The sequence below is a fragment of the Zeugodacus cucurbitae genome, chromosome 5 (assembly GCF_028554725.1).
Source record: "Zeugodacus cucurbitae isolate PBARC_wt_2022May chromosome 5, idZeuCucr1.2, whole genome shotgun sequence".
In the NCBI taxonomy this organism is placed as follows: Eukaryota; Metazoa; Arthropoda; class Insecta; order Diptera; family Tephritidae; genus Zeugodacus; species Zeugodacus cucurbitae.
Genome location: NC_071670.1, coordinates 13,932,419 through 13,956,923, shown reverse-complemented (window position 1 = coordinate 13,956,923; position 24,505 = coordinate 13,932,419). Strand labels below are relative to the sequence as shown.

Sequence of the window (24,505 nt, the reverse complement as noted above, 5' to 3'; positions counted from 1 at the left end):
AACGCTTTTTTTTGGCCCGTTATCCCCCTTAAAGAAAGTAAAGCTTTGTTTAAATGATTCTAGAGGCAAGAGTGAGTTAATAATTGAATTATGGCTGAAGTGCAGAATATGCACCAGTTAAACTGTTATGGGCTTGTAATACTCTATAACAAGGATAAAGCTTTAAAGCACTGGTGCAAATAAGCTTGCAGTCTTACTACAATTCATGAGTGAATTTTTTTGATTTAACAAATGTATATTAGTTCTAAACCATTTGTATTTAGTGAAAGTTCAGAATTTTTTAAGTACAGTCAAAGCACAAAAAGCTTTCTATAGAGCTTTATACTGTTATTTTATGCACATATATGTACTAGTTAAAATATGTGTTGCTTTCTAATAGTTTCAGTTCAAATGCTTTACAGCTTATATGTAAGCTCTGTAGCCTATACTTTAAGCTCTTTGAAACTTTAACTTTTTTTGTAGAATTATATGTAGCGAAGCACATTGGCAACATTGTTTACTCATATATGCTCTCACCAGCTCTTTAAGGTAATCTTTGAGCGCTTTTGTGTTAACTAAGCTTTTGCTGCCATTTAAGTGACGAGCTTTTAAATTTATTACAATGCTATTTTTAGCATATCTAATTGCATGCAGTGCAGAAATTAGTTTTCATTGTCCACTATAGTATTGCATGCGCTTTTATGTACATACCGTTAGAGAATTAAACAATTTGTGTGCTTTTATTATTATTTATTATTTTATTTCACAAACTTTTGCTGTTTCATTTTTTAATAGTTACTATATGTCCAACATAATGCTCACATCAAGCTATAATTTACAGGAATTTCCCTTACAATTAACACATTTTCCATTTATCAGTTAACTCAAGTTACCAGTTACAATACATTTTCAAACACCAATTAATAATTGTCCAAAAGCTTTAACCCTTGGAATTGTTGAATGTCTCTTTTTTCTTTAATAAGTGCATAAGTACCTTTGGTAATGCTGGCAGCAGCATATTGCATCTGAATTATCTACCGCCTAAAGGTATGCTACCTACAAATTCGTGTCGTAATGCATATTATTCGTAGCATACTTTTTGGCTTACACAATTTGTACGCAATTTTAAGTAAATATGTAAGTTTGTGCCACACATTTTTTTGTTTTATTTAGGTTATTTGTTAGTTCATTTCTTCCGCATGAATCTTTCCACAATTATTTTGACTATATTTTTAGATTTACGCATACATAATAACTATGCCTACAACAATGTCAGCAGAAGTCCAGCTTCTTGTAGTTAACAGTTATATAATCTATTTATTAATTTTCGAAGCCTCCATTTATTTAGTAAGATTTGTAGTATACATTTAGGCGCACATTGAATTTAACACATATACACTTAGCCATTAATTAATATTAATTATTCATCATTTATTTAATTTTTTTGCAATTTCATGTTTTGTTCTTTATTTCATTAAGTGTGCAATATATTTTTGGTTTAAATATAATAAATTCAGGAATTTTGTTGCTCTAAAAACCTGTTATCAATTTACTAATTTTAGCAAGAACTGTATAGAATTCTCAATAGATTATGTATGAAAACCCACAAAAGTATTCTTAATGCGGTTAGAGCGTGCGGCAAACCTTTATTCTCTAGATAATCAGTATTTTTTCAACTATAGCTGTGCTATTCTACATAAAGAGTGTCGATCTATATACATAGTTCACAGATCCAGATGGGGAGCAAGGTTTCTCAATCTAACTACTTAATGAACCTATTTAATGCTTCAGTGCCAATGTCATTAGATCATAAGCTCTATATTTATAGATTTAGCAAAATTTCCAATAAGAAACCATACCGCTAGAATACCTTGAGATTTCTGGTGTTCATAATACATAACCATTCTATAGTATTAAACGATATGTATCTATGCTTTTTAGGCAAGTGTAACACTGAAACCTTATTTTATAATAGTATCTACAACTGGTTTATTCTTTATTAGCATTTATGCTATATGTGGGTGCAGTTGCTCATAATTTTTTTTAGTTATTCATAATTTGACTTAAAGTTTGGGACCACTGCTTGGGAAAAGTGTTTTTCCAATTTTTTTTTTACGATACTTTTGCTGATTACATTTTACGTTCTATACTTCCTGTGTAGAACATGTAGTGTAGCTATTACAAATATAAGATAGTTTTCAAACTATCTTGTAAAATCATATTCTAGTTCTTAAATTCTTGCTATGAACTTTACAAAGTTGTCAGTTCTTCCAACTCGTTTTGACTTATTTTATTTTAATCTACATACTTAATACTATATAATCTTCATTTTAATTTTACATTTAAAAACCTCTTCCCAATTTTGTAGGTGCCTCTATTTAAGCTTAGTTCATATAAATGTGAGACACATTTACCTGAATGTTTATCTAAGCTTACCTTTCGAAGTTAAATATGTCCTGTTTGTAGCGGTGAAACATGTTTCAACTCCTGTGAAACTACATTGGACCACTTTGAAATGGAAGCTTTCTATTTCCGGTACATGTATATGCTCGACTTAAATATTCACTGTTTTCAGCGAAGAATTATATCTGTGAAACCGCATTAACGCATTTTTACACGGTCGTTTCAGACTAATTATAGCAATCATTTAAAGAACAAATGTCTGTTGGTTATATCCTTTTCTAAGTGATATAAGGGAAGATTTTCAATATCTGTTCAAATAGTGTTTCTTTTATACCCTATTAAAATCACTACCTCCTGTATTCACCTCCATAAAAAGCACAAATTGTATATACGAGAATATATTCGAATACTTATACCTTGTAATGATATCTGCAGTAGTTATTTCCAGAACGTGTCTTCCAAATATCTTTAAGGAACTTCATGTTTACTTCTTTTTGATTTTGTTACCCGGAACTAGTTTCACGAGATCTCATAACAGATATCTGTTTTTCTTACGCTTGCGCTGAACATATTTTATGTTCTGCAAAGACTTTAGTTTTACTCTATACTTAATTTCATACTTTATATATAATTCTTAGAACACTGAGTTTTCAAAGTTTCTCATTTTATCTTACAGTAATGGTTCCATATCTATATTTTACATATAGTTAGAGATCATTCCTATCCAAAAAACATGTAACTTCTAGTGGCTCACTTTTTACTTTATACGTTTTTCTTCTACTGAAACCAATACTATGTTCCTTCTTCTAAAGAAATACATCCCCTCGCTTTCTATTTCAAAGTGAGACTATTTCATTTTGTGTGTCGTTTCTTATGAAACATACCGCGCAGAAACGAGAATCACACATGGGAGGGATGAGGGTGATGCTCAACGACATTAGGCGTCTCCTCCACCGCGCTCAAGTTTGGGTCCACTTTTTCGTCTTCCACAGCGACAGCTACATCATCATTTGTTGGTGCATCTTGTGGCTTTATACCAGCCTCTGGATCCTCAGACTTCACATTTTCCTTCACTTCTTTGTCTGTCTCCTCTTCCTGACATTTGACCGCTTCTTTTTCAGTGCTCTCCGCTACATGTGAGTGTATTTGCACAATGTGCACTTGCTCCAGCTCCTCACCTTCATTTGGTAAACTTTCCTCGGTGCTAAGCGTGACTTTTCGCGCTGCCGCCTCTGCTTGCTCTTCGATTTCCTCATCCAAATCTTTAGCTAAAGTTTCGCTGCGCACCAGCTTACGCTTTGCACTGCCAGTTGGTGCAGTAGTGGGTATGGCTGTCTCCGGTATCGGCAGGCGTATCTCATCGTCCACCGATTCGATGCGATCGAGGTGCTGTGGATGCGGACGCCCATTTCCATCTTTGCGTGGTGTAGTTCCTGTTATGCCGGACGCCGAAGTGGTAGCGGCGCCTTTTGTTTTATTGCCATTACGTTTGCCAGCCGGCACATCATCTAAAGCCAGCCGTTCCACCTTGTGCTCCACTTTTGGTTCTTCGACATGCACTAACACGAAGGGTAGCTTCAGTGACAGTTCACCACCCATGCCACTCAAAGTTAACTTAACCTTCACATAGTAGGACACATAAATGGCGAAGACGTTGCGGTCGTCGCCCACTATGCCCGATACACCGTGTCCATGATAACCGCTTGGTTGTGGTATGCCCACAGCAGGGCTGGGGCAGGGATTCATTGCCTGTCCAGGTGCTAGTATAAGATTTGGTGAGCGTATCGCTGAGGCAGCTATAACGCCAGTGATCTCTTCGGGCTCGGTACTGCGTTGTAAAGTATCTTCGAGCGCAATCCAGTTCTTAGTTTGACCGCGCTGTGGCTTGAGTATGATTGTAGTGTTCAATGTGCTACCGGGCGATACTGTGCGATCTACGGGTGAGCTAGTGTCCGAGTCGGCGACGATATTTTTGAATTTACCATTGTTGAACATGCAGACGTCGACGTGTTGAATGGCGCACACCTGGAAATAGAAGAGATTAGAGATTAAATGTCTTTTAAGCCAATATTTTCGCAATATTTGCTTAGGAAAAGCTATGACCTCGAAGCTTTTTGCGATTATGCGTATATTTTTTGTGAAATGCTGAGCACATAGTGGAGTGAAGCGCAATTAAAAAAAAAATGAAGTAAATTATATGCCATTTTTAACACTAAATCTTAATCTTTGAATATAGGTATTATCTATCGATGAAATTCAATGTGTTTCACTTTACATTACATATGTGCTCAGCCTTAGTCTACATATGTGTGTATTGCATCTAAGTCGAAAGTGTAAGTCGAAGGAAAGGTTGTTGACATTTTCATCGCCGTTTGAATTTTCTCCACAGGGAGTAGACGGAGAACTATACTTATCAATGTTTTTATTTATTGCTTTCGCCGTGTTGTTACATTTATTAGTTATTAGTTACACGTTTTCACTTTCTAAATTGCTTTTATGCCCTTGTCAACTCATACATAGCTTATGAGTAAAAGCATAAAAAATATAAAAATAAAAATAGGAAAATAACAATAAAATATGGCAACGATATTGATTTGATTTGTGTTTCGACTTGATTGCCACATGCAGGCTGTGCTAGTGTTGTACAGCAAAAACATATCGAATTTTACTCAGGAGTGTTCGGCAATCAAAAAATTTGAATGTTTTATATATAAACATTTATTTATAAACGTATGAATTCGTAGAACATAGAGTATGATAGTAGGTGATACCTCATATTCTAAGTATATCAGTAAACTGCAGCTTTTAGCTTACATTACGAGCTTTTATGGTACCTTAGAGTACCTGGTGCTCGATATACTCGTAAGCCTATTTCTTTTAAAGTTTTTACCGGATATCATTTTAGCTTTCACAACAAACTTTTGAGTTTTGAGCTTGAGGAGCGAGTGGATGTGATACTTTACCAATCTATTAGAATGCGCAAACTAAACCATTCTTAACTTAGACTTATAGTTATCACTAGACGTCACTTTGGTTACACTACAAAACTTTGAAGCTTTAAGCTCGAAACAAAATACCACACTATACTCAGAGCGCTATCTGTTTTAAAAAATCTTGTTAGTAGCTTTATAAATGTTCAAAATCTTTAAGCGAAATGCAAAAGATTTCCAGTCTAAAGAGATGTTGTCCACTCAGAGATAAGCTTAGATATTTCTTTTACCTGAACGTGATCGACACGGAGTGGCTACATTAACAGAAAAAGCTTTAATCTTAATGTAAAAGCTTTCTAAATCCAAAAGCTGTTATTTTTACAGAGAAATTAGAAATACGAAATTAGACAACATTTTTATAAGCTGGTTTCAATAAACTCAGCCGACCTAGCGAGGTCTGATAAAACATGAAAACCGAGGACGCTCCGCAATGAGCTTTAAAACCACGCTAGACATATCTTCTTCTTCTTCTTGACTGGCGTAGACACTGCTTACGCGGTTATAGCCGAGTCCAAAACAGCGCGCCACGTATCCCTCCTTCTGGCAGTTTGGCGCCAATTGGTTATACCAAGCGAAGCCAGGTCCCTCTCCGCCTGGTCCCTCTCCGATTGGTCCTTCCATCGGAGTGGAAGTCTCCCTCTTCCTCGGCTTCCACCAGCGGCTACTGCATCGAATACTTTCAGAGCTGGAGCACTTTCATCCATTCGAACAACATGACCTAGCCAGCGTAGCCGCTGTTTTTTTATTCGCTGGACTATGTCTATGTCGTCGAATAACACATACAGCTCATCGTTCCATCGTTTGCGGTATTCGCCGTTGCCAATGTTTAAGGGACCATAAATCTTCCGCAAAACCTTTCTCTGGAAAACACCTAGTGCCGTCTCATCGGATGTTGACATCGTCCACGCTTCTGCACCGTAAAGTAGGACGGGAATGATGAGAGACTTGTAGAGTTTGGTTTTTGTTCGTCGAGAGAGGACTTTACTTTTCAATTGCCTACTTAGTCCATAGTAGCACCTGTTGGCAAGAGTGATTCTGCGTTGGATTTCCAGGCTGACATTGTTATTGCTGTTAATGCTGGTTCCCAGGTAGACGAAATTATCTACAACTTCAAAGTTATGACTATCAACAGTGAGGTGGGAGCCAAGACGCGAATGCGCTGACTGTTTGTTTGATGACAGGAGATATTTCGTCTTGTCCTCGTTCACCACCAGACCTAACGGCGCGGGTGTTGTTTCCAATGATATCGATATCATCGGCGTACGCCAGTAGCTGTACACTCTTGTAGAAGATTGTACCTTCTCTATTTAGCTCTGCAGCTCTTATTATTTTCTCCAGCATCAGGTTAAAGAAATCGCACGAGAGTGAGTCACCTTGTCTGAAACCTCGTCTGGTATCGAACGGCTCGGAGAGGTCCTTCCCGATCCTGACGGAGCTTTTGGTGTTGCTCAACGTCAGCTTACACAGCCGTATTAGTTTTGCGGGGATACCAAATTCAGACATCGCCGCATAAAGGCAGCTCCTTTTCGTGCTGTCGCAAGCAGCTTTAAAGTCGACAAAGAGATGGTGTGTGTCGATCCTATTTTCACGGGTCTTCTCCAAAATTTGGCGCATGGTGAATATCTGGTCTGTTGTTGATTTTCCAGGTCTAAAGCCACACTGATAAGGTCCAATCAGTTTGTTGACGGTGGGCTTTAGTCTTTCACACAATACGCTCGACAGAACCTCATACGCGATGTTGAGGAGGCTTATCCCCCGGTAATTGGCGCAAAATGTGGGGTCTCCCTTTTTGTGTATTGGGTAGAGTACACTGAGATTCCAATCGTCAGGCTTGCTTTCTTCCGACCATATTCTGCAAAGAAGCTGATGCATGCACCTTATCAGCTCTTCGCCGCCGTATTTGAATAGCTCGGCCGGTAATCCATCGGCCCCCGCTGCTTTGTTGTTCTTCAAGCGGGTAATTGCTATTCGAATTTCTTCACGGTCCGGCAATGGAACATCTGCTCCATCGTCGTCGATTGGGGAATCGGGCTTGCCATCTCCTGGTGTTGTACTTTCACTGGCATTCAGCAGGCTGGAGAAGTGTTCTCTCCACAAACTCAGTATACTCTGGTCATCAATAACTAGATCACCTCTGGGGGTCCTACAGGAGTGTGCTCCGGTCTTGAAACCTTCAGTTAGTCGCCGGATCTTTTCGTAAAATTTTCGAGCATTACCCCTGTCGACCAGCTTGTCAAGCTCTTCATTCTCACGCATTTCGGCCTCTTTCTTAGTCGGTAGACATATACATACTATATATGTTATAATTTAGCACTCGAGTTGCGAGTTAAGACGAGCGTGTGTTAAAGAGAGGAAGTGAGATTTCAGCAACAAAAATACAGTGAAAGCGCAATATAAGTGAGTGAGTAAGTGCACTAGTGTGAGTGCGACATAAAAATTGTAATAAAAACATTCGCATTGTAGTGCTAAGTTAAAACTTGCAGTCAAAATTGTATCTCTCTTTCCTTAGCGCAGTTGGTAATTTTAATAAATGTCTAGATTTTTAATAGCGACGATGGTGATAGTAAAACTTTTAGCAGCTATAATATAGTAAACATGATAAGACAATTTATAAATATCAAAAATTACCTATGAATCTGCCGACAATGCAAATTTTCATTAATTCTTAATTAGAATCCAAAAAGCATTTTTGACATGTGTTATTTCAACCTTTTATTAATGTTGTACCAGAGTCAAGGGTTAATTTCTGTATTATGATCTGTATCGCTTTTCGTAAAAAAAATACGATTTTCTATGAAAATAGTTCGAATGGATGGAGAAATAAACTCAGAAATCATTCTGAAGAATCATGAAATTAAAAAAAAATTGCTTAACACATAAAAATGTGCACATATCATCGATCAATACCATAAAGAATTTTAAATATATACCCTAGAATTCACTTTTTGATTCTTTTCCCACAGCATTTACGAGCACTTCACCTGTCTTCAGCAACAATTACAACAAAAATAGCCAGCACCACAATGTCAACTACAACAATTGACTGTCACAATCGTATAACATCTCAAGTTTTACGCACCATTAAATTTTACTGAAGTCACACTGTCACAGCGAGTGCTCTGCTGCGAGTGTGTCATGCCAGCTGTGGCGTATACGTAACATTTGTTCAATACAAGCAAATCGATGTGGAATGGTGGAAAGTAGCGTGACACCTTCGAGAGAATACGTGATTGTGTGTGAGTGTGTATGTGTTTGTGATGTTTTAAGCACCCACACATGCATATACATTCATATGTGGGTTAAATGAATTGAAATTAAAGTCATATAAATTAAATGTAGCCAAGTAACAATAAAAGTGTGAGAAAACTTGCAATTTCGTAAGGTCTGTCGGTTGCCTCTGTCGTACGTAAGTAAATTGTTATAGCTTTTAATCAAGAAAAGTGGTAAACCTTAATAAAGATAAATCAAATGAAATTGATAAGTGTTCGGGAAATTAAAGCATTTCATTCATGCTTACGCTCTTTTTCTTCCAAGAAGGAGTTGTATATGAAGGTGAGTGCAGTAAAGTTAACCTTTATTTAAGAGAACTTAAGTAATAAAGCAGATTGTAGTGAATATACAATCTTAATGAACTAGTCCAAATACGTGCCATGTTAATTAAATACAGCGGTAAAATACTAAACGAGAACTCAACTTCAGTAAAATTTTTGATTAGTTTGAGTTGAGAGTGAATTTATGCTATTATTATGCTCTCGCAACAAAAATTGCTAAGATAGTATTATAGTTTTGTTCACATAACGGTTGTTTGTAAGTCATAAAACTAGAGATAAAGATACTTAAATATAGGGTAGATATTAGGCTGTTCTTACTTTGTATGGGAAAATTATTTAATTCGAAATTTTTGTCGCGAAAGCTGAAAATAGTTGAGACTTGATAAGAAAATGAATCTACGAAAATTTCACGCTTCTCGGACCACGCCTTATAGTACCGATAGAAAATTGTATTATTAATTGCACGTCACTCATACCCCAATGGTACATTCGCTGAATTATGTATGATACATTACAAAAAATTATTTACATTTCACAAATTATTATTTTTCATTGCTTCATTCGAGTTTATTTCGTCTCTTACTATATCAAATTATCAATGCATTGAATTAAGAAAACATTTTTTTTGTTAAAATCAATTTCCAAAAACTATATTTCTCAATTCATAACAACTTACCGCTTCGTCTAGAGGCCTTTTGCTAACACTTACGTTATTGTTTTGGTATTGTTTTTGAACAGTGAACAGTGAAAAAGAAAAAGCTTTTGTTAAAAATTTGGACAATTTATTTGATGTTGCGCACGCAACGGACATGTTATGAAACTTGTAAAGGTTGAAGAAGATAGGCTTTTCCTTCTCGGACAAAGACAGCAGGGTCGTGTTGGTTACCTTGGATCAGTCGATTTTAATTTATGTCAAGCAGAGGAAAAAAGGCAAAAAAGAAGGCATGATGAAGAAGAACGTCGGGAGCGAAATATTGCTGAACAAAAAATTCAACCGGGAGAAATATTATTTAGCAGTATTTCTGATGATTCAAACGAAGTGGATAGTGATCAAGCCGAAGCTATACCGTCACTGAAGAAATCGAGAGTAGTCAAGAGAGGCCAAAAACATTTTATAACGGCAAAATTAGTTTCTGTCCTAGATCGTTGCCAAGTAAGTGTACGGAATGCAGTTTAAATATTATAAGCGGCTGCAGAAGCTCTTGGGCACAATGTTGACGACTTGGTTATAACTCAAACGTCAATTTATCATCAAAGAAAACACCTGCGCTCTGTGCAAGCTGAGCTGATTAAAGAGAAGTTTAAATCATCACTTCCGCCATTCCTTGTTGTGCATTGGGATGGTAAGATGCTGTCATCATTAAGTAAGTACAAATTTGATTTTATTTACAAAGATTAGAGGCAGGTATCTAAAAATATATAATATAATCAAGATGTCCATGATAAGAGTGCTGAGCGGTTGCCAATAGTTGTTTCAGGAATGGACCATGACCAACTTCTTGCCGTTTCAAAACTGCCAAATTCAACGGGCAAAGAACAAGCAATAGCAGTATATAATGCGTTGGAGGAGTGGAATGTATCGGAGAAAGTGCAGGCATTATGCTGTGACACTACAGCTTCAAACACTGGCCGATTGAGTGGTGCCTGTGTGCTCTTAGACCAAATGCTTGATAGAGAGCTGCTTTATCTCCCTTGTCGACACCATATATTTGAGATAGTACTGAGAGGAGTGTTTGAAGCTAAACTTCCACACTTCACATCAAGCCCAATATTCCATTATTTAAAGAATTTAAGAAATCTTGGTCAAAGTTTGACAGAGAAAAATATCAAAGTGGTATGGAGGATGAACATTGCCGTGAAAACATTAACGATGTAAGCGATGACATTGCAGATTTTGCTGCACAACAATTAAAAAAAAGTCTAGTTAGAGAAGACTATCGAGAGCTTTTAGAATTGACATCAATCTTCTTGGATATAAAAAGCGATACACGAATCCGACTTCGTCCTCCAGGAGCAATGCATCAAGCCAGATGGATGTCACGCGCTATTTACTGTTTAAAAATATTCCTGTTCCGAGCTCAGCTGCAGGAAGAACAAAAAGCAGCACTAGCTGATGTCTGCATTTTCATAGTGCGATTTTATATTAGGATTTGGTTCAAATGCTCCGACGCTACTGCTGCTCCCGTTGACGATTTAAATATAATAAAAAGTTTAAAATATTATGAAAGCATTGATTTTACAACCAGCGATGCTGCACTGCGAAAATTGTCTAACCATTTATGGTATTTGACAGAGGAAGCAGCCGCTTTAGCCTTTTTTGATGACAGACTATCAGTAGAGACAAAAGTCAAAATGGTCAGTGCTCTTAAAAAACCCGGCAGATGAGATGGATGCAAAAAACTTATTATAAGTTTTAAAGACATGGGACAATTGTTAGGTATAATATGAGAATAATACTCTTAAATTTTTATTTTATTCTTAAATTATTGTCTTACAGACGAGACCATGGAGCATTTCATATCTTCCAACAGTCTCAAATTGTTTTCAAGGCTCCAGAAACATGGCAGACGAAGGCTTCATATATGGATGGAAAAATAATAATAAACTCTAAAAGTAGTTAACGACACTGCAGAAAGAGCCGTAAAACTAATGTAAGATTACCATGGATTGCTAACCAAAAATGAAAGTGATTGGGGTTATATTTTGCAATGCATTCAAGAACATAGGAAAATGTATCCGAATTATTCAAAACAAACTTTTAAAAGTTGTAAATAATTATAATTTTGTGTATTGTATCATACATAATTCAGCGAATGTACCTTTGGGGTATGAGTGACGTGCAATTAACAATACAATTTTCTATCGGCACTATAAGGCGTGGTCCGAGAGGCCTGAAATTTTCGTAGATTCATTTTCTTATCAAGTCTCAACTATTTTCAGCTTTCGTGATAAAAATTTCGAATAAAAATTTTTAACGAACAGGCTAGTAGATATATATCAAAATGAACAAGATGACGAGACGAGTTGAAATCCGGATATCTGTCTGTCCGTCTGTTGGATAACTTGACGAAACTTGGAATCTTACATATATTCCTTGGCACCCTGAGGAAGTTGGTAGTTGGCCCACAAATGGCGAAAACCGAAAACCTATAAAGTGTCATAACTAAGCCATAATTAAAGTTATAAAGGTAAAATTTAGCACAATGGATCGCACTAAGAAGGGGCATATCTGGATGTAAATTGTTTGGAAAAGTGGGCGTGTCCAAGCCCCCAAATAAGATTTTTGTGGTTATCTCGCAAACCAATAGAGCTATATAAACCAAACTTTCTGCAGTCTTCTCCTTTACGTACCCAATATATATACACCATACAAATTGATATAATTGGATAACTACGCCCACCTCCCATATAGAGGTTAGGTTGAAAATTACTAAAAGTGGGTTAACTCACTAACGAAAAACGTCAGAAACACTATATTTTAGAGGAAAAATGTCAGAAGAGCGCTGTACTCAAATCTAGAAAAATAGAAAATGGACGTGGCGTCGCTTACTTATGGGTCACAAACCATATCTCAGAAACTACTTGACCGATTTCAATGAAATTTAGTACGTAATACTTTCTTGATACACAGATAGAAAGAAGAAGAGAAAATGTGCGAAATAGGTTCACAACCACTACTACTTTCCTATAGTTCAATTTTTAATTCGATCTGATTATTTCACTTTATAATGTATACATAAGGGACCAATGAAAATAGCGAAATAAAACTTTACACAAATACTGTATATCATCTGTGGCTTCACTTGTGAAAAAATTGTCGAAATCGAACTATGACTTTTCAAGGCCCCGGATATCGAGTACGAAGAACTCAGTGCCTAAGTGTAATTTTTCTCGAAATCTCGGCAAATCTCTCAGATATATTAATGTAATTCAGGGGGAATATTTTTCTTCTAATAGTGTGTCTGTGTACCAAAAATTATTAAAATCGAATCTGAGATATCTTAGCAAAATTAAGTGAGCGTATAGTCTTGGATATAGTGTACCTTGGTGGTGGAAATGAGTGTAATCGGTTTAGAAATTACCTCAGCCCTAATATATGTACAATATATGATGATTTTCGTTATTTTAGTGGACTTTATGCCGAATATATGGGTCAAAATAAGAAAAAATCATCACTGAAGCAATAAGTTTGCATCAAAAACCAGCCTGAAAACCTAAACAGATAACTAAAAATATTGATTTGACTACTTTTACTAAATTTAACTAGTTAGAAAGTGGTGTAAAGCTAGTTGCACTAATACAAGTGCGATTGCACTTAATGCATCAAAAGAGTTGTCATAAAGCCAAAAACCAGATACAAATCTTGAATTATTAAAAAAGCCGCACAAACTATTGGTATATGTGCGCCGACTAAAGCTTCAGGTACTGCCGATTTGACGACAAAAATTGGCTGAAAATTTCCATTCAAATTCATAACACATTGCAATTAGCTTTAGTACTTACCCGCACTTTGCGCACCGTCTTGCGGCTGTCATTCTTGATGTTCACCGTCACGCAGACATCCTCGCCGTGCGTATACCAGGCCTTATCAAGGCTCGCCCGCAAGCCGACTCGTCCGTCCTGCAAGAGGAATGGCTTGTCCACCGCACCCTGTGGTCCACCGCCGCTGCCGCTGAGCGCACACGCTGCATTACCGCCAATTACACCGCCGACCATACAACCGCCGCCGCCTCCACCAGGCGAGGCATTGTGTGGTGCGCCACTAATGCCGCCAACGCCGACAGCGCCAATGCCGCCGGCAATAGCAGTGCAGTCGTACTGTGAGTGATTGTTGTCGGATGGATTTGTGAGATTTCATTTTATTATTTTGTTTTTGCAGCCATGAAGTGTTGTGGCGGAAGAAAAAGGAAAATCGATTAGTTGCTAAGTATAAGTATGCCTCTCTGGTTGTTTATCTGTTTATTAGCTCTCATTTTTCAACTAGTATATTCTCTATTCTGTTAGTTTAATTTTGTGATATTAGTTTACTGTTATTTTTAGATAACTACTCACCTCCTGAAACGATTTACTATAATTGTAGAACGGATCACTGGGACATTTCTCAATCTCGCTTTTACTGCGCCCAAAACGACCGCTAAAGCGAAAAGACTTCGGTGAGAGGCGCAGTTTGGGAAACGAATCACCACGTTCCGATTTACGCGGCTTGGTATGGCTCTGTGTGGTGGACGGTATGCGTTCACCACCACTAACAGCAGCAGCACCGCCAGCACCGGCCGTTGCGGCACCGTCAAAACTTGTATTACTGTCTGCGCTGCCGCTGCCGCCCAGCATCGTTGACAAGGCTGGTGTTGTATTGCCATTTTGGGCGTTAAGTGCGCCAGTAGCACTAAGCACTGCTGGCGGCGAAGTGAGCGCAGCGGTCAATGGCGGTGAGGCGCCCTGATTGTTGATGAGCGCGGCGAAATTCTCCGGCCCGTTGGAATGCTGATACACATCGGTGCGATAGATAACGCGTACGCCCATTTTAACTGAGGCGCGTCGATGAAATTTCTCATCCGTTTTATCCGCTGAAAGAAAACAAAAAAAAAAATTTTGTAAAATGTGTGTGCTATAAATAGGTTAAGAGTAGAGTGCTGGGTGTAAGTCGAAAGTAATCGATAAGCGTAAATCAATTGCTGCGCTGCAAAGTTACTGCAGCGCGTTGGTTGGCGCAAGGGAGTTGATGGGTTTGCGTTTAAAAAAATGGCTTGTTGAAAAATTACCGTTGCGTGCAGTTAACGAGCCATTCAACTGGCTTTTGGCATTTAATGGGGTTTTAAGCGGCTTACAGCACACACCGTAACCGTTCTCTCTTTACTTTTCTGTCCACCATCCTCGCCAACCAGTAATGCGTTACACGAACCATAAAGAGCTGTACCACTCGTACATTTGCGGTCTTCGGTCACCTGAGCTCTGGCATTTCGTTACATTGGCGGACGCATACTGCATGCCACCACAGCGCCAACGCAATTTCGTGTTTCTTTGTAGTCGTTGTCAACACTTTTTGCACTACATTGCTAGGGAGTCATTTCAACCGTACTCGTTCCATCGAAAAGTTGTATACTGCGTGTGTGTGTTGTATAATTGCGAGTAACTCGACAACATGTTCTCATGTGTACTAAATTTAAAGTTTGTTTTCCACTGTAAGCATTTTGTTTTTGGTACGGCTAAATTAGATTAAGGATACCGTTTTACATGTCGATTGATGACATTAATGACCCCGCCCACAAATCGGTTATTTGTATATATCTCGCAAACCAATAAAGCTATATAAACCATACCATAACCATGCCCACCTCCCATACAAAAGTTAGGTTGAAAATTACTAAAAGTGGGTTAACTCACTAACGAAAAACGTCAGAAACACCAAATTTTACATAAGAAATGGCAGAAGAAAGCTGCACTCATATTAAAAAAAAAATGGAAAATGGGCGTGGCATCGCCCACTAATGTGTCAAAAACCATATCTCAGGAACTACTCGACAGATTTCAATGAAATTCGGTATATAATATTTTTTTGACACCCTGATAACACGGATAAAAAATGGGCGAAATCGGTTCACAACCACGACTACTTTGCATATAACTCAATTTTGAAATCCATCTTATTCCTTCACTTTATAATGTAAACATAAGGTACCAATGAAAATAGCGGAATAAAACTTTACACAATTGGTGCATATCATCTCTGGCTTCACTTGTGAAAAAATTGTCGAAAACGGACTATAATTTTTCTAGGCCCCAGATATCGAACATGTTGAACTCGGCGCCTAAGGGTAAATTTTAACCGAAAATATCGGTAAATCTCTCAGATAATTTAATGTAATTCAGAGGAAATTGTTTTCTTCTAATAGTGTGTCTCTTTTCCAAAAATTATTAAAATCTTAGCTCCCATATACCTAATTATAAGTTTTTCAAAAATATTATCTCCTAGCTCCCACATACCTAATTTCATATAAGTTTTTCAAAAATATATGTATACGTTAATATCTGAAATATATTAGCAAAATTAAGTGAGCGTATATTGGATATAGTGTTCCTTGCTGGTGAAAATTAATGAAATCGGTTCAGGAATAACTCAGCCCTCATATACTATATATGCTGATTTTCGTTATTCTATTAAACTCTATACCGAATTTATGGGTAAATTTGTGTGTTATGTAAATAAAATTTCTTCAATAAATTGTATGTATGTGATTAGCTTGCAACCGTTATAGCCGAATCGGCGATAGTGCGCCACTTCTCTCTCTCCTTCGCAGTTCGGGGCCAGTTGGAGATCCCAAGTGTAACCAGGTCGCTCTCCACCTGGTCCCTCCAACGGAGTGGAAGCCTTCCCCTTCCTCAGCTTCCCCTGGCGGGTACTGCATCGAACACTTTCAGAGCTGGAGTGTTTTCGTACATTCGGACAACATGACCTAGTCTTTTTATTCGCTGAACTATGTCAATGTCGTCGTATAACTCGTACAGCTCATCGCTCCATCGTCTGCGGTATTCGCCGTTGCCAATGTTCTGAGGACTATAAATCTTACGCAAAATTTTCCTCTCGAAAACTCCTAGTGTCGTCTCATCTGATGTTGACATCGTCCAAGCTTCTGCACCATAAAGAAGAACGGGAATGATAAGCGACTTGTAGAGTTTGATGTTGGTTCGTCGAGACTTTTATAGGAAATTGTACCTTCTCTATTTAGCTCTGCAGCTCGTATATTTTTTTCCAGCACCAAGTTAAAGAAGTCATACGATAGTGAGTCACCTTGTCTGAAAGCTCGTTTGGTATCGAACGGCTCGGAGAGGTCCTTCCCATTCATGACGGAGCTCTTGGTGTTGCTCAACGTCAACTTACATAGCCGAATTAGTTTTGCGGGGATACCAAATCGATGGAACCTTGTATGCGATATTTAGGAGGCTTATCCCACGGTAATTAGCACAGTTTGTGGGATCTCCCTTTTTATGGATTGGGCAGAGCACACTAAGATTCCAATCGTCAGGCATGCTTTCTTCCGACCATATTCATCAAAGAAGCTGATGCATGCACCTTATCAGTTCTTTGCCGCCGTATTTGAATACCTCGAATTTCCTCCTGGTCGGGTAATGGAACATCTGTTCCATCGTCATCGATTGGGGAATTGGGTTCTCCATCCATCTCCCGGTGTTGTACTTTCACTGCCAATCAGCAGGTCGGAGAAGTGTTCCCTCCATAATCCCAGTATGCCCTGGACATCAGTTACCAGATTACCACCTTGGTCTCTACATGAGGATGCTCCGGTCTTTAAAACTTCGTTAAGTTGCTTCATTATTTCATAAAATCAAATGCATCTCGCTTCCCTCTTCAGCTCTCGGTATCTATCCCATCCCGCACGTGTTGTGGTCGTTTGCAGCGATGCGAGTTAGGCAGTCCGTTTTCTCTCCGCTGCGAGACTGCAATCCTCATCATACCAGCTTGTTTTTTGTCGTTGCCGAAATCCTATTGTTTCGGCTGCAGCGGTACGCAGTGAGTTTGAGATGCCGTTCCACAGTTCCCTTATACCGAGATGCTGATGAGTGCTCTCAGAGAGCAGGAGTGCAAGTCGAGTAGAGTATTTCGTGGCTGTCTGTTGCGATTGCAGCTTTTCGACGTCGAACCTCCTTGTGTTTGTTGACGGGCATTATTTGCTGCAACCAGATAATGGTCCGAGTCTATATTTGGTCCTCGGAGCGTTCGCACGTCTGAAACACTGGAGACATGTCTTCTGTCTATCACAACATGATCGATTTGGTTACGCGTGTTTCGATCAGGAGACAGCCATGTTGCTTGGTGAATTTTCTTGTGCTGGAATCTGGTACTACAGACGACCATATTTCGGGCCCCAGCGAAGTCGATCAGCCTCAGGCTGTTTGGCGATGTTTCGTCATGGATGCTGAATTTTCCGACCGTTGTGCTAAAGACACTTTCTTTACCAACCTTAGTGTTGAAATCGCCAAGCACGATTTTGACATCTTGGCGGGGGCAGCGCTCGTAGGTGTGTTCTAGGCGCTCATAGAAGGTATCTTTGGTCACATTGAACTTCTCTTCCGTTGGGGCGGGGGCGCATATAAGCGATATGTTGAAGAACCTCGGTTTTTGCGGATTGTGGCTAGACGTTCATCCACCGGGGTGAATGCCAGGACTCGGCGACGGAGTCTCTCTCCCACAACAAATCCAACACCAAATTTGCGCTCTTTTATATGGCCGCTGTAGTAGATGTCACAAAGACCCACCTTCTTCCGTCCTTGTCCTTTGTCAGCCTTTAGTCGTATGAGTACATCAACCAGCTGGGCAGATGCACTCAATTAAGGGTCCGGACATTCCAAGTGCATGCCCTTAAATCATTATCCTTAAAACGTTTGTAGGGGTCGTCATCAAAAGGGCGGTGTCTCATCCGAGGCTATCGTCGATTTTTCATTGGTTATTAGTTTTTATGTGGTGGGTCCCAAGTCCTACTCACAACCGTAGATGCGGGTTCGCCTTCTCACTTTAGCTCGCCTCCAAACGGCTGTTTGTTGGCTACCCATAGGATACTTGGTCTAAAACCGGAAGTCGTGAGCTGCTTGAACCATGTGGAGAAGAATCGTTTCTGGCCACTCCCAATTGAATGACAATAATAATTAATAAATTGCGAGAGTATAAAATGTTCGGTTGCACCCGAACTTTGCCTTTCCTTACTTGTTTTTATTTTATTTTTTTAGCGACACTAATGCGCTAAAGCAATCAACAGTTGCACTCAAAAACATTGCGCATATGTGACTTAACTTGCATTTGCGGCACTTCAGTGTTTCACTTACACATACAACAACAAAAACAACACTTTACAATAACATAGCAGTGTCGTGAACAAATTCTATTATGTTTACTGACTGCAAAATGTCAGTGCTGACGCAAATATCACGCCATACGCGTGAGCACACAACAACTCACACACATATTTGAAACACTTTGTGAGGTGTGAAACGTATAGGAATGTGTGTTAACGGTGCATTTAAACGGATTTCATAGCATGTTGCATACAACTAGGCATATGTGAAATTGTGGTGGCGCCAAGAAATGGGCTCACCTTGTTGCACCGTTATGAGATACCAGCGCATAGGATATTCAATTTCCGGTTTAATGGAATTGCGTTAAGGGAAAACTAATAGAAAATGTTTATGTGTTAGTAAGTGTGGGTGAGTGAAAAAGAAATTGAATATCTGTGGTAACGCACATATGTTTACTTGTGGCAAAGAGTGCACTTTCTAATTTCAATTTTCTATGGCACATACTACAAAACGTAGCAAGCCTATGATTCACTTAGCGTTGCGCGTATTTTTAATATGATTATATGAAATGGTCTATCCGTGTCCTTGCAATAAGTGGGCAATAATAACTTTTGCAATTATATTCTCGAGAATATTTTTTCTTTATAACCAAAAAATAAATTTCTTCGTATTTCTGACAACTCAAACGTTGCGAAATTCTCTAAAGCATTTCTGCGCACAGTGGGAAATAAACCCATTTTCTTTCTTTATTTTTCCATTTAATGCCGCTCTTAATAACGCTTGCTCTCTTTGCCTTCCACACTTTTTGTATCCTTTTTTTAATTGATGTTTCTGGTCTCATCATTAGTGTTTGTTATTTTTAATATTTTCCACTCACCTATAAAGCAGCGCACATCATAGCTGGTGCCGATCGGTGCGCCGTAGTAACGTTTTGCCGGCACTAATTGCACGCTCGGCGGCGCTTGTGGCGTTAAGGTGAGTGTGAATGGGTGTGCACCATCGCCAAGGCGTTTCACTAAGGCTTCCTGCAATGAGAAATGGTAGACAGATTTTTAGTAGTTTTTATGTACGAAAATTTTCCGTACAGTTCATATATCAAATGTTTAGCGAACTTCTGGGCTTTCAATGAAATCTAACGGTACAAATCAGCAGTTATACCAGTTGAATGTGAATAGTTGATAATAGCAATACTTGCGAAATTATTCTTAGATATTCTGTACAATTAATATATTTTTTAGGAGGTGGCAACTTCTTTTTTGGCTTTCTGGATTTATTTAGTTTAATATCTATAATATACAAGTACTGATTATATCTTTTCATTAAATAAGTGGCATTGTAGTAAATTCATTTACACATTTCGTTAATTTCATTTAACGTGGTTTCAACACTGCTTACAAATTCTTTCGGGTTCTTATTAGCTTGATATCTGTCACTCAATAGTGATTAAACGTTATTATTACCTGAACAGGGTATATTAAGTTTGTCACGAAGATTGTAACACCCAGAAGGAAGCGTCGGAGGCTCTATAAACTATATATATAAATGATCAGTATGCTGAACAGAGTCGATGTAGCCATGTCTGTCTGTCTGTATATATAGTATACAAATTAATCCTTCAGTTTTTAAGATATCGTTTTGAAATTTTGCAGATGTTATCTTCTCTTCAAGAAGCTGCTCGTTTGTTGGAACTGCCGATATCAGAACACTATATCATATAGCTGCCATACTAATTTAAGCTCCGAAAAAATTGTTCAGATAGGTTCACTATAGCATATAGCTGCAACGCCAATTGAAATTGAAATTTCAACCGCTCAGCGTCGCCGTCGCATTATTTAGGTATGCGCCATACAAATTGTATGGGCTTGACAATTTTTTGACATTAATTTGCCACTACCGCTTTTATTTAGGAAAGGCAGTAATGTTGTCGAAATCTCTTTAGTCAAATATAATTTATTTAATTTACGATTATTTATTATTTTCAAAGCAAACTTTTTTTAGTTTATTACTTATGTATTTAATTTAAATACACTTTTTTTTGTAATTGGCAACCCCACTCATAGTAAATATTTACTCTAACCATATTTTTAGACTTCGCTCATTCTCTTTTAGTTATATTTAACTGTATTGCAATAGTTTTTATAAATTTCATTTAATTAATAATTTCTAAATAAGTGGCAACACTCTTCAAAAACACCGCTTTTATTTCTAACTATTTAATTTGATATTGAAGACAACCACAAATTCTTCTTCAAACTCAATTTTAAGAGCAAATTTAAATAAAATTAAGGTTTTATTTATTTATTTTATTGTGTTCGACTCACCTGCAATGGACTAAGTGACTCACGCGCCGGCTCCTCATTCCGTGGCCAAACTTGATGTAACGACATTATAGCCTCATTACAGAAACGCAAACCCATCACTTCTTCATCCTCGCGACCGTAACTATAAAATGAAGAGGATAAACAATAGAATATTAATAAATTTTTATAGGATTTTTAAATGTAGGACGATTATAATAATTTATAAGGATGAACGTCCGAGCTTGAGGGAATTTTAGGAAGAAGAAATCAAATGCGGACGGATGTCTGTATAATTAACGTCTGGGTATTGTACGAATACATCGAGAGCTTATCTTGAAAGTCTTCAAATAGGTCACAGAGCATCGGTAGTTCCAAAATGGCACATTCTGTACCTGAAATAAACGTCATCAACGCTGAAGCAATGATGAAATGCTTTCTCAATGGAAAGACATTCTTCTGAAAAACTTTTACACAAGATCCCTACAATCTACTCGAGCCTCTCTGCTCTGTCGTCAATAAATTGCCTTTGCAGTTGTTGTCCATCAATAAATTAATGACGAAAAAGAGCTATATTAGAATCTGAGGACAGATTTATTCAATGAGGTTTTATCTCTTGAGCACTTGTGAAATAAAGAAGCTTCGTACGATATAATAAATCGGCTTTGTGAAAAATGAAACATCTACACTATAAAATAATGCAGGGTAATTAAGTACCTTTAGCTCTCAAAATAGTAGTAGTTTACCTGACTTTCTGAATCCAAATCTATCTACTCCTCTCGTGATACGAGCATATTGTATGTGAAATTCTTTTTGCGTTACACATGCATCTGTATAGAATAGTATAGTACTCACCGAAATGTCAATGTTAATTGAGCATACACCCTGTAACCTTGTATCGCCTTTGGATCCACATAGATTATACCACGCAATATGGCCGGATTATTGCCGGAGAGTGTGATCTCACGCGACGGTAGATAGAGTGTGAGCACACAGTTGGGTGAAGTCTTCTTGTACACACGTTGCGTGCCGAACTCATCCTTGTGAGCGCATCTAATTGGGAAGAGAAGCGAAATTAAATACATGAAACTCAAGTGTAATTGGAAATTGGTTTTTTTAAGGTTGGCTTGTGAATTCTCAAGCACTTAGCATATTCTAACTAATTCTTACAAATCAACAGTGATATCAGTTGTTGGCTAGACAGTAAATATAAGTTGTTAGCTGGCGAAAAAAGTTAGATTCATGGAAATTTTATTGAGTATTTTATTTTTATTTATTTATTTTTATTTTTTGGTTTTTGTGTTTTTATTTATTTAATTGAATAAAACTAAACTAATATTTTTTAATTTTATTAATTATAATTTTTTAATTTCTAAATCAATGTGAAAGCTGAGAGATGAAATAAATGATATATGAATAAAATGTCATTTTTTTACTTAAACGAACCCACTGTACCTCCACGAAGCCACATCTACTTGTCTCTATTATAGCTTAATATCAGTCGCTATATATAAACTACTTTGGATCCATACGAAGCGCACAAAAGAAGGCGGTACTGAGCCTCCTCCCTTTTTGTTTCTTACAAGTATTTGTTATGTAGTGAGCTAACTAATTCTTAGTAAGCGAATGCTTTCTATATCTATATCAATGTTCGTATGTATGTACAAGAACAAATCATCCAATGAGAAGTGTCAGCGCTAAATTATGCTCATTCATTATGTATGTATAGAAGTATACATGTCCATTTGCCCACTAGATTGTTGCTTACAAAATTTGAGTGAACACACATTTGCGAGTGGGTATGCACGAAGCCTTATTATATGCTTGGAGAACGTAAGTGATCGCACCTATAGACACAGTCTCTCTCACGAGTGAACAGAGTGCAAGAAAATAGCATTAAACATGGGAGAAAGCGATATTAAGCTCTTCGGAGAGCATGCGTACGCAATCTCCGCAGCATCGAAAATGTCAACAAAGAACATAAAAACATGTCTGATGTCAATAGGATATCTATATATTCAATTCAACCGAAATTTCAAAATATATTTTAATTAAAGTACTATATACAGTGGTGTTCGTATTAATAGCAGTGTGCGATGAAATATTTTTTAATGCACAATGGCATTTCATTTGCAATAGCGTTTGTATTTCCTCTAAAATAACTATTTACGATATTACCAATATTACGAAACTAAGCACAGTTTCTCTTTAGTATTTGAAGTATTCTGAATACATTTTCCATCTAAATTCAAGGTCCCATCGTTACCCATTTCTTTGATAAAATTTACACATTATTTAAGACAACGTAATATATTTACAAGAGATCGACTTTACTATCAACTGCACGGTGGGTTCAATAAACTTCCAGTATAAATTATTTTTCATTCACAGCAATTATACACACAAGTTGATAATTTAAAACAACATAAATTCTTCTGAATTTTACAGTATTATTCTCCGTCATAACTATAGTCGGGATTGGCTTGTTTCTGAATTTCTTGTCTGAGTGAGAGATAATACAAAACGTGCTGATAATAAATTTAATTGAAATAATATCATGGAATATATGTGCACCAATGTACTGACTGATCCTACTTTCATTACTTTTGGCCGACTCCATTGCTATATTAGAATTACCATAAATTCTTGTGCAATTTTCCTCAGACTCTCTTACGATGGGAGACATTTAGCAGTGTGTTCTTTGTAATCCGTATTAATATTCGTAGTTAACAGTTATATGCAGTTAAACACACGGTTTTGCCTTAAAGCATACTCCAGCTCGCAGTGGTATTTATTTGAACGCAACTGTATATAATGCATTAATTAGAATGAATTGGCAATTTCAGTTGAATTGAATATAAAGATAAGGCAGAAGCATTCATCCGCCACATGTCAAGCGTATTGACGTCAACGATGCTATGAACCATGGCACTGATGCTCTCTGAAGAGTTTGTTGTCACTTTGTCCCATTGTAACGGCGCATTTTCGCTCTCCGTTTGCTGGAGAAAGAGACAATACGTGTGATCGCTTACGCTCTTGAAACACATATTGCTCCGCCCAACCTCGCTCGATGATTGTTGATTACTTAAATTTTATTTTAAGCAACAATTTCATTGGCAAATATTCAACATATATAATTGAGAGAACATACTTCGCGCCACTCACTCTGCTCAGTTGCCGTGACAGAGAGACCTCAAAGAAATTGTGGTGATCTACATTCTTATCATTCGTGGACTTTTATGTCTTCAGTTTTGCTGAGAATATATTTTAATGAACATATGCATGTGAGAGTGCATGACTGCCCTGACGCAACCAAATTTCTATTTCAGTATTTCTTCTACAATTTCTCTCAGTTTGCCTAGCATTTTCTTGTTGTTTGGGAGAGTTAAATTGTATCTTTCATTGTGTGAGAATGGAAATATTAGCTTTCCAAATACTATCGCTAGAGTGGCTGTGATTCTCTTGCTCTTCTCTCAAT

The 24,505-nt window shown here is 37.7% G+C and overlaps 1 protein-coding gene across 2 annotated transcripts in view; it reads right to left on the bottom strand.

Moving 5' to 3' along the window:
* Positions 1-458: 458 nt before the first annotated feature.
* LOC105219499 (uncharacterized) overlaps positions 459-24,505 on the bottom strand; it is an 84,756-nt gene continuing 60,709 nt past the window's right edge. The window contains exons 2-7 of one of the 2 annotated variants that reach the window (XM_054231513.1): positions 21,883-22,080; positions 21,052-21,172; positions 19,608-19,755; positions 13,976-14,490; positions 13,427-13,741; positions 459-4,407 (exon numbers count right to left, since the gene is read on the bottom strand). In XM_054231513.1, coding sequence (XP_054087488.1) covers positions 3,283-4,407; positions 13,427-13,741; positions 13,976-14,490; positions 19,608-19,755; positions 21,052-21,172; positions 21,883-22,080 — 2,422 coding nt within the window. In that variant the 3' untranslated portion in view covers positions 459-3,282. The remainder of the gene's footprint in view (positions 4,408-13,426; positions 13,742-13,975; positions 14,491-19,607; positions 19,756-21,051; positions 21,173-21,882; positions 22,081-24,505) is intronic. The other variant, XM_054231514.1, reaches the window with a different exon arrangement.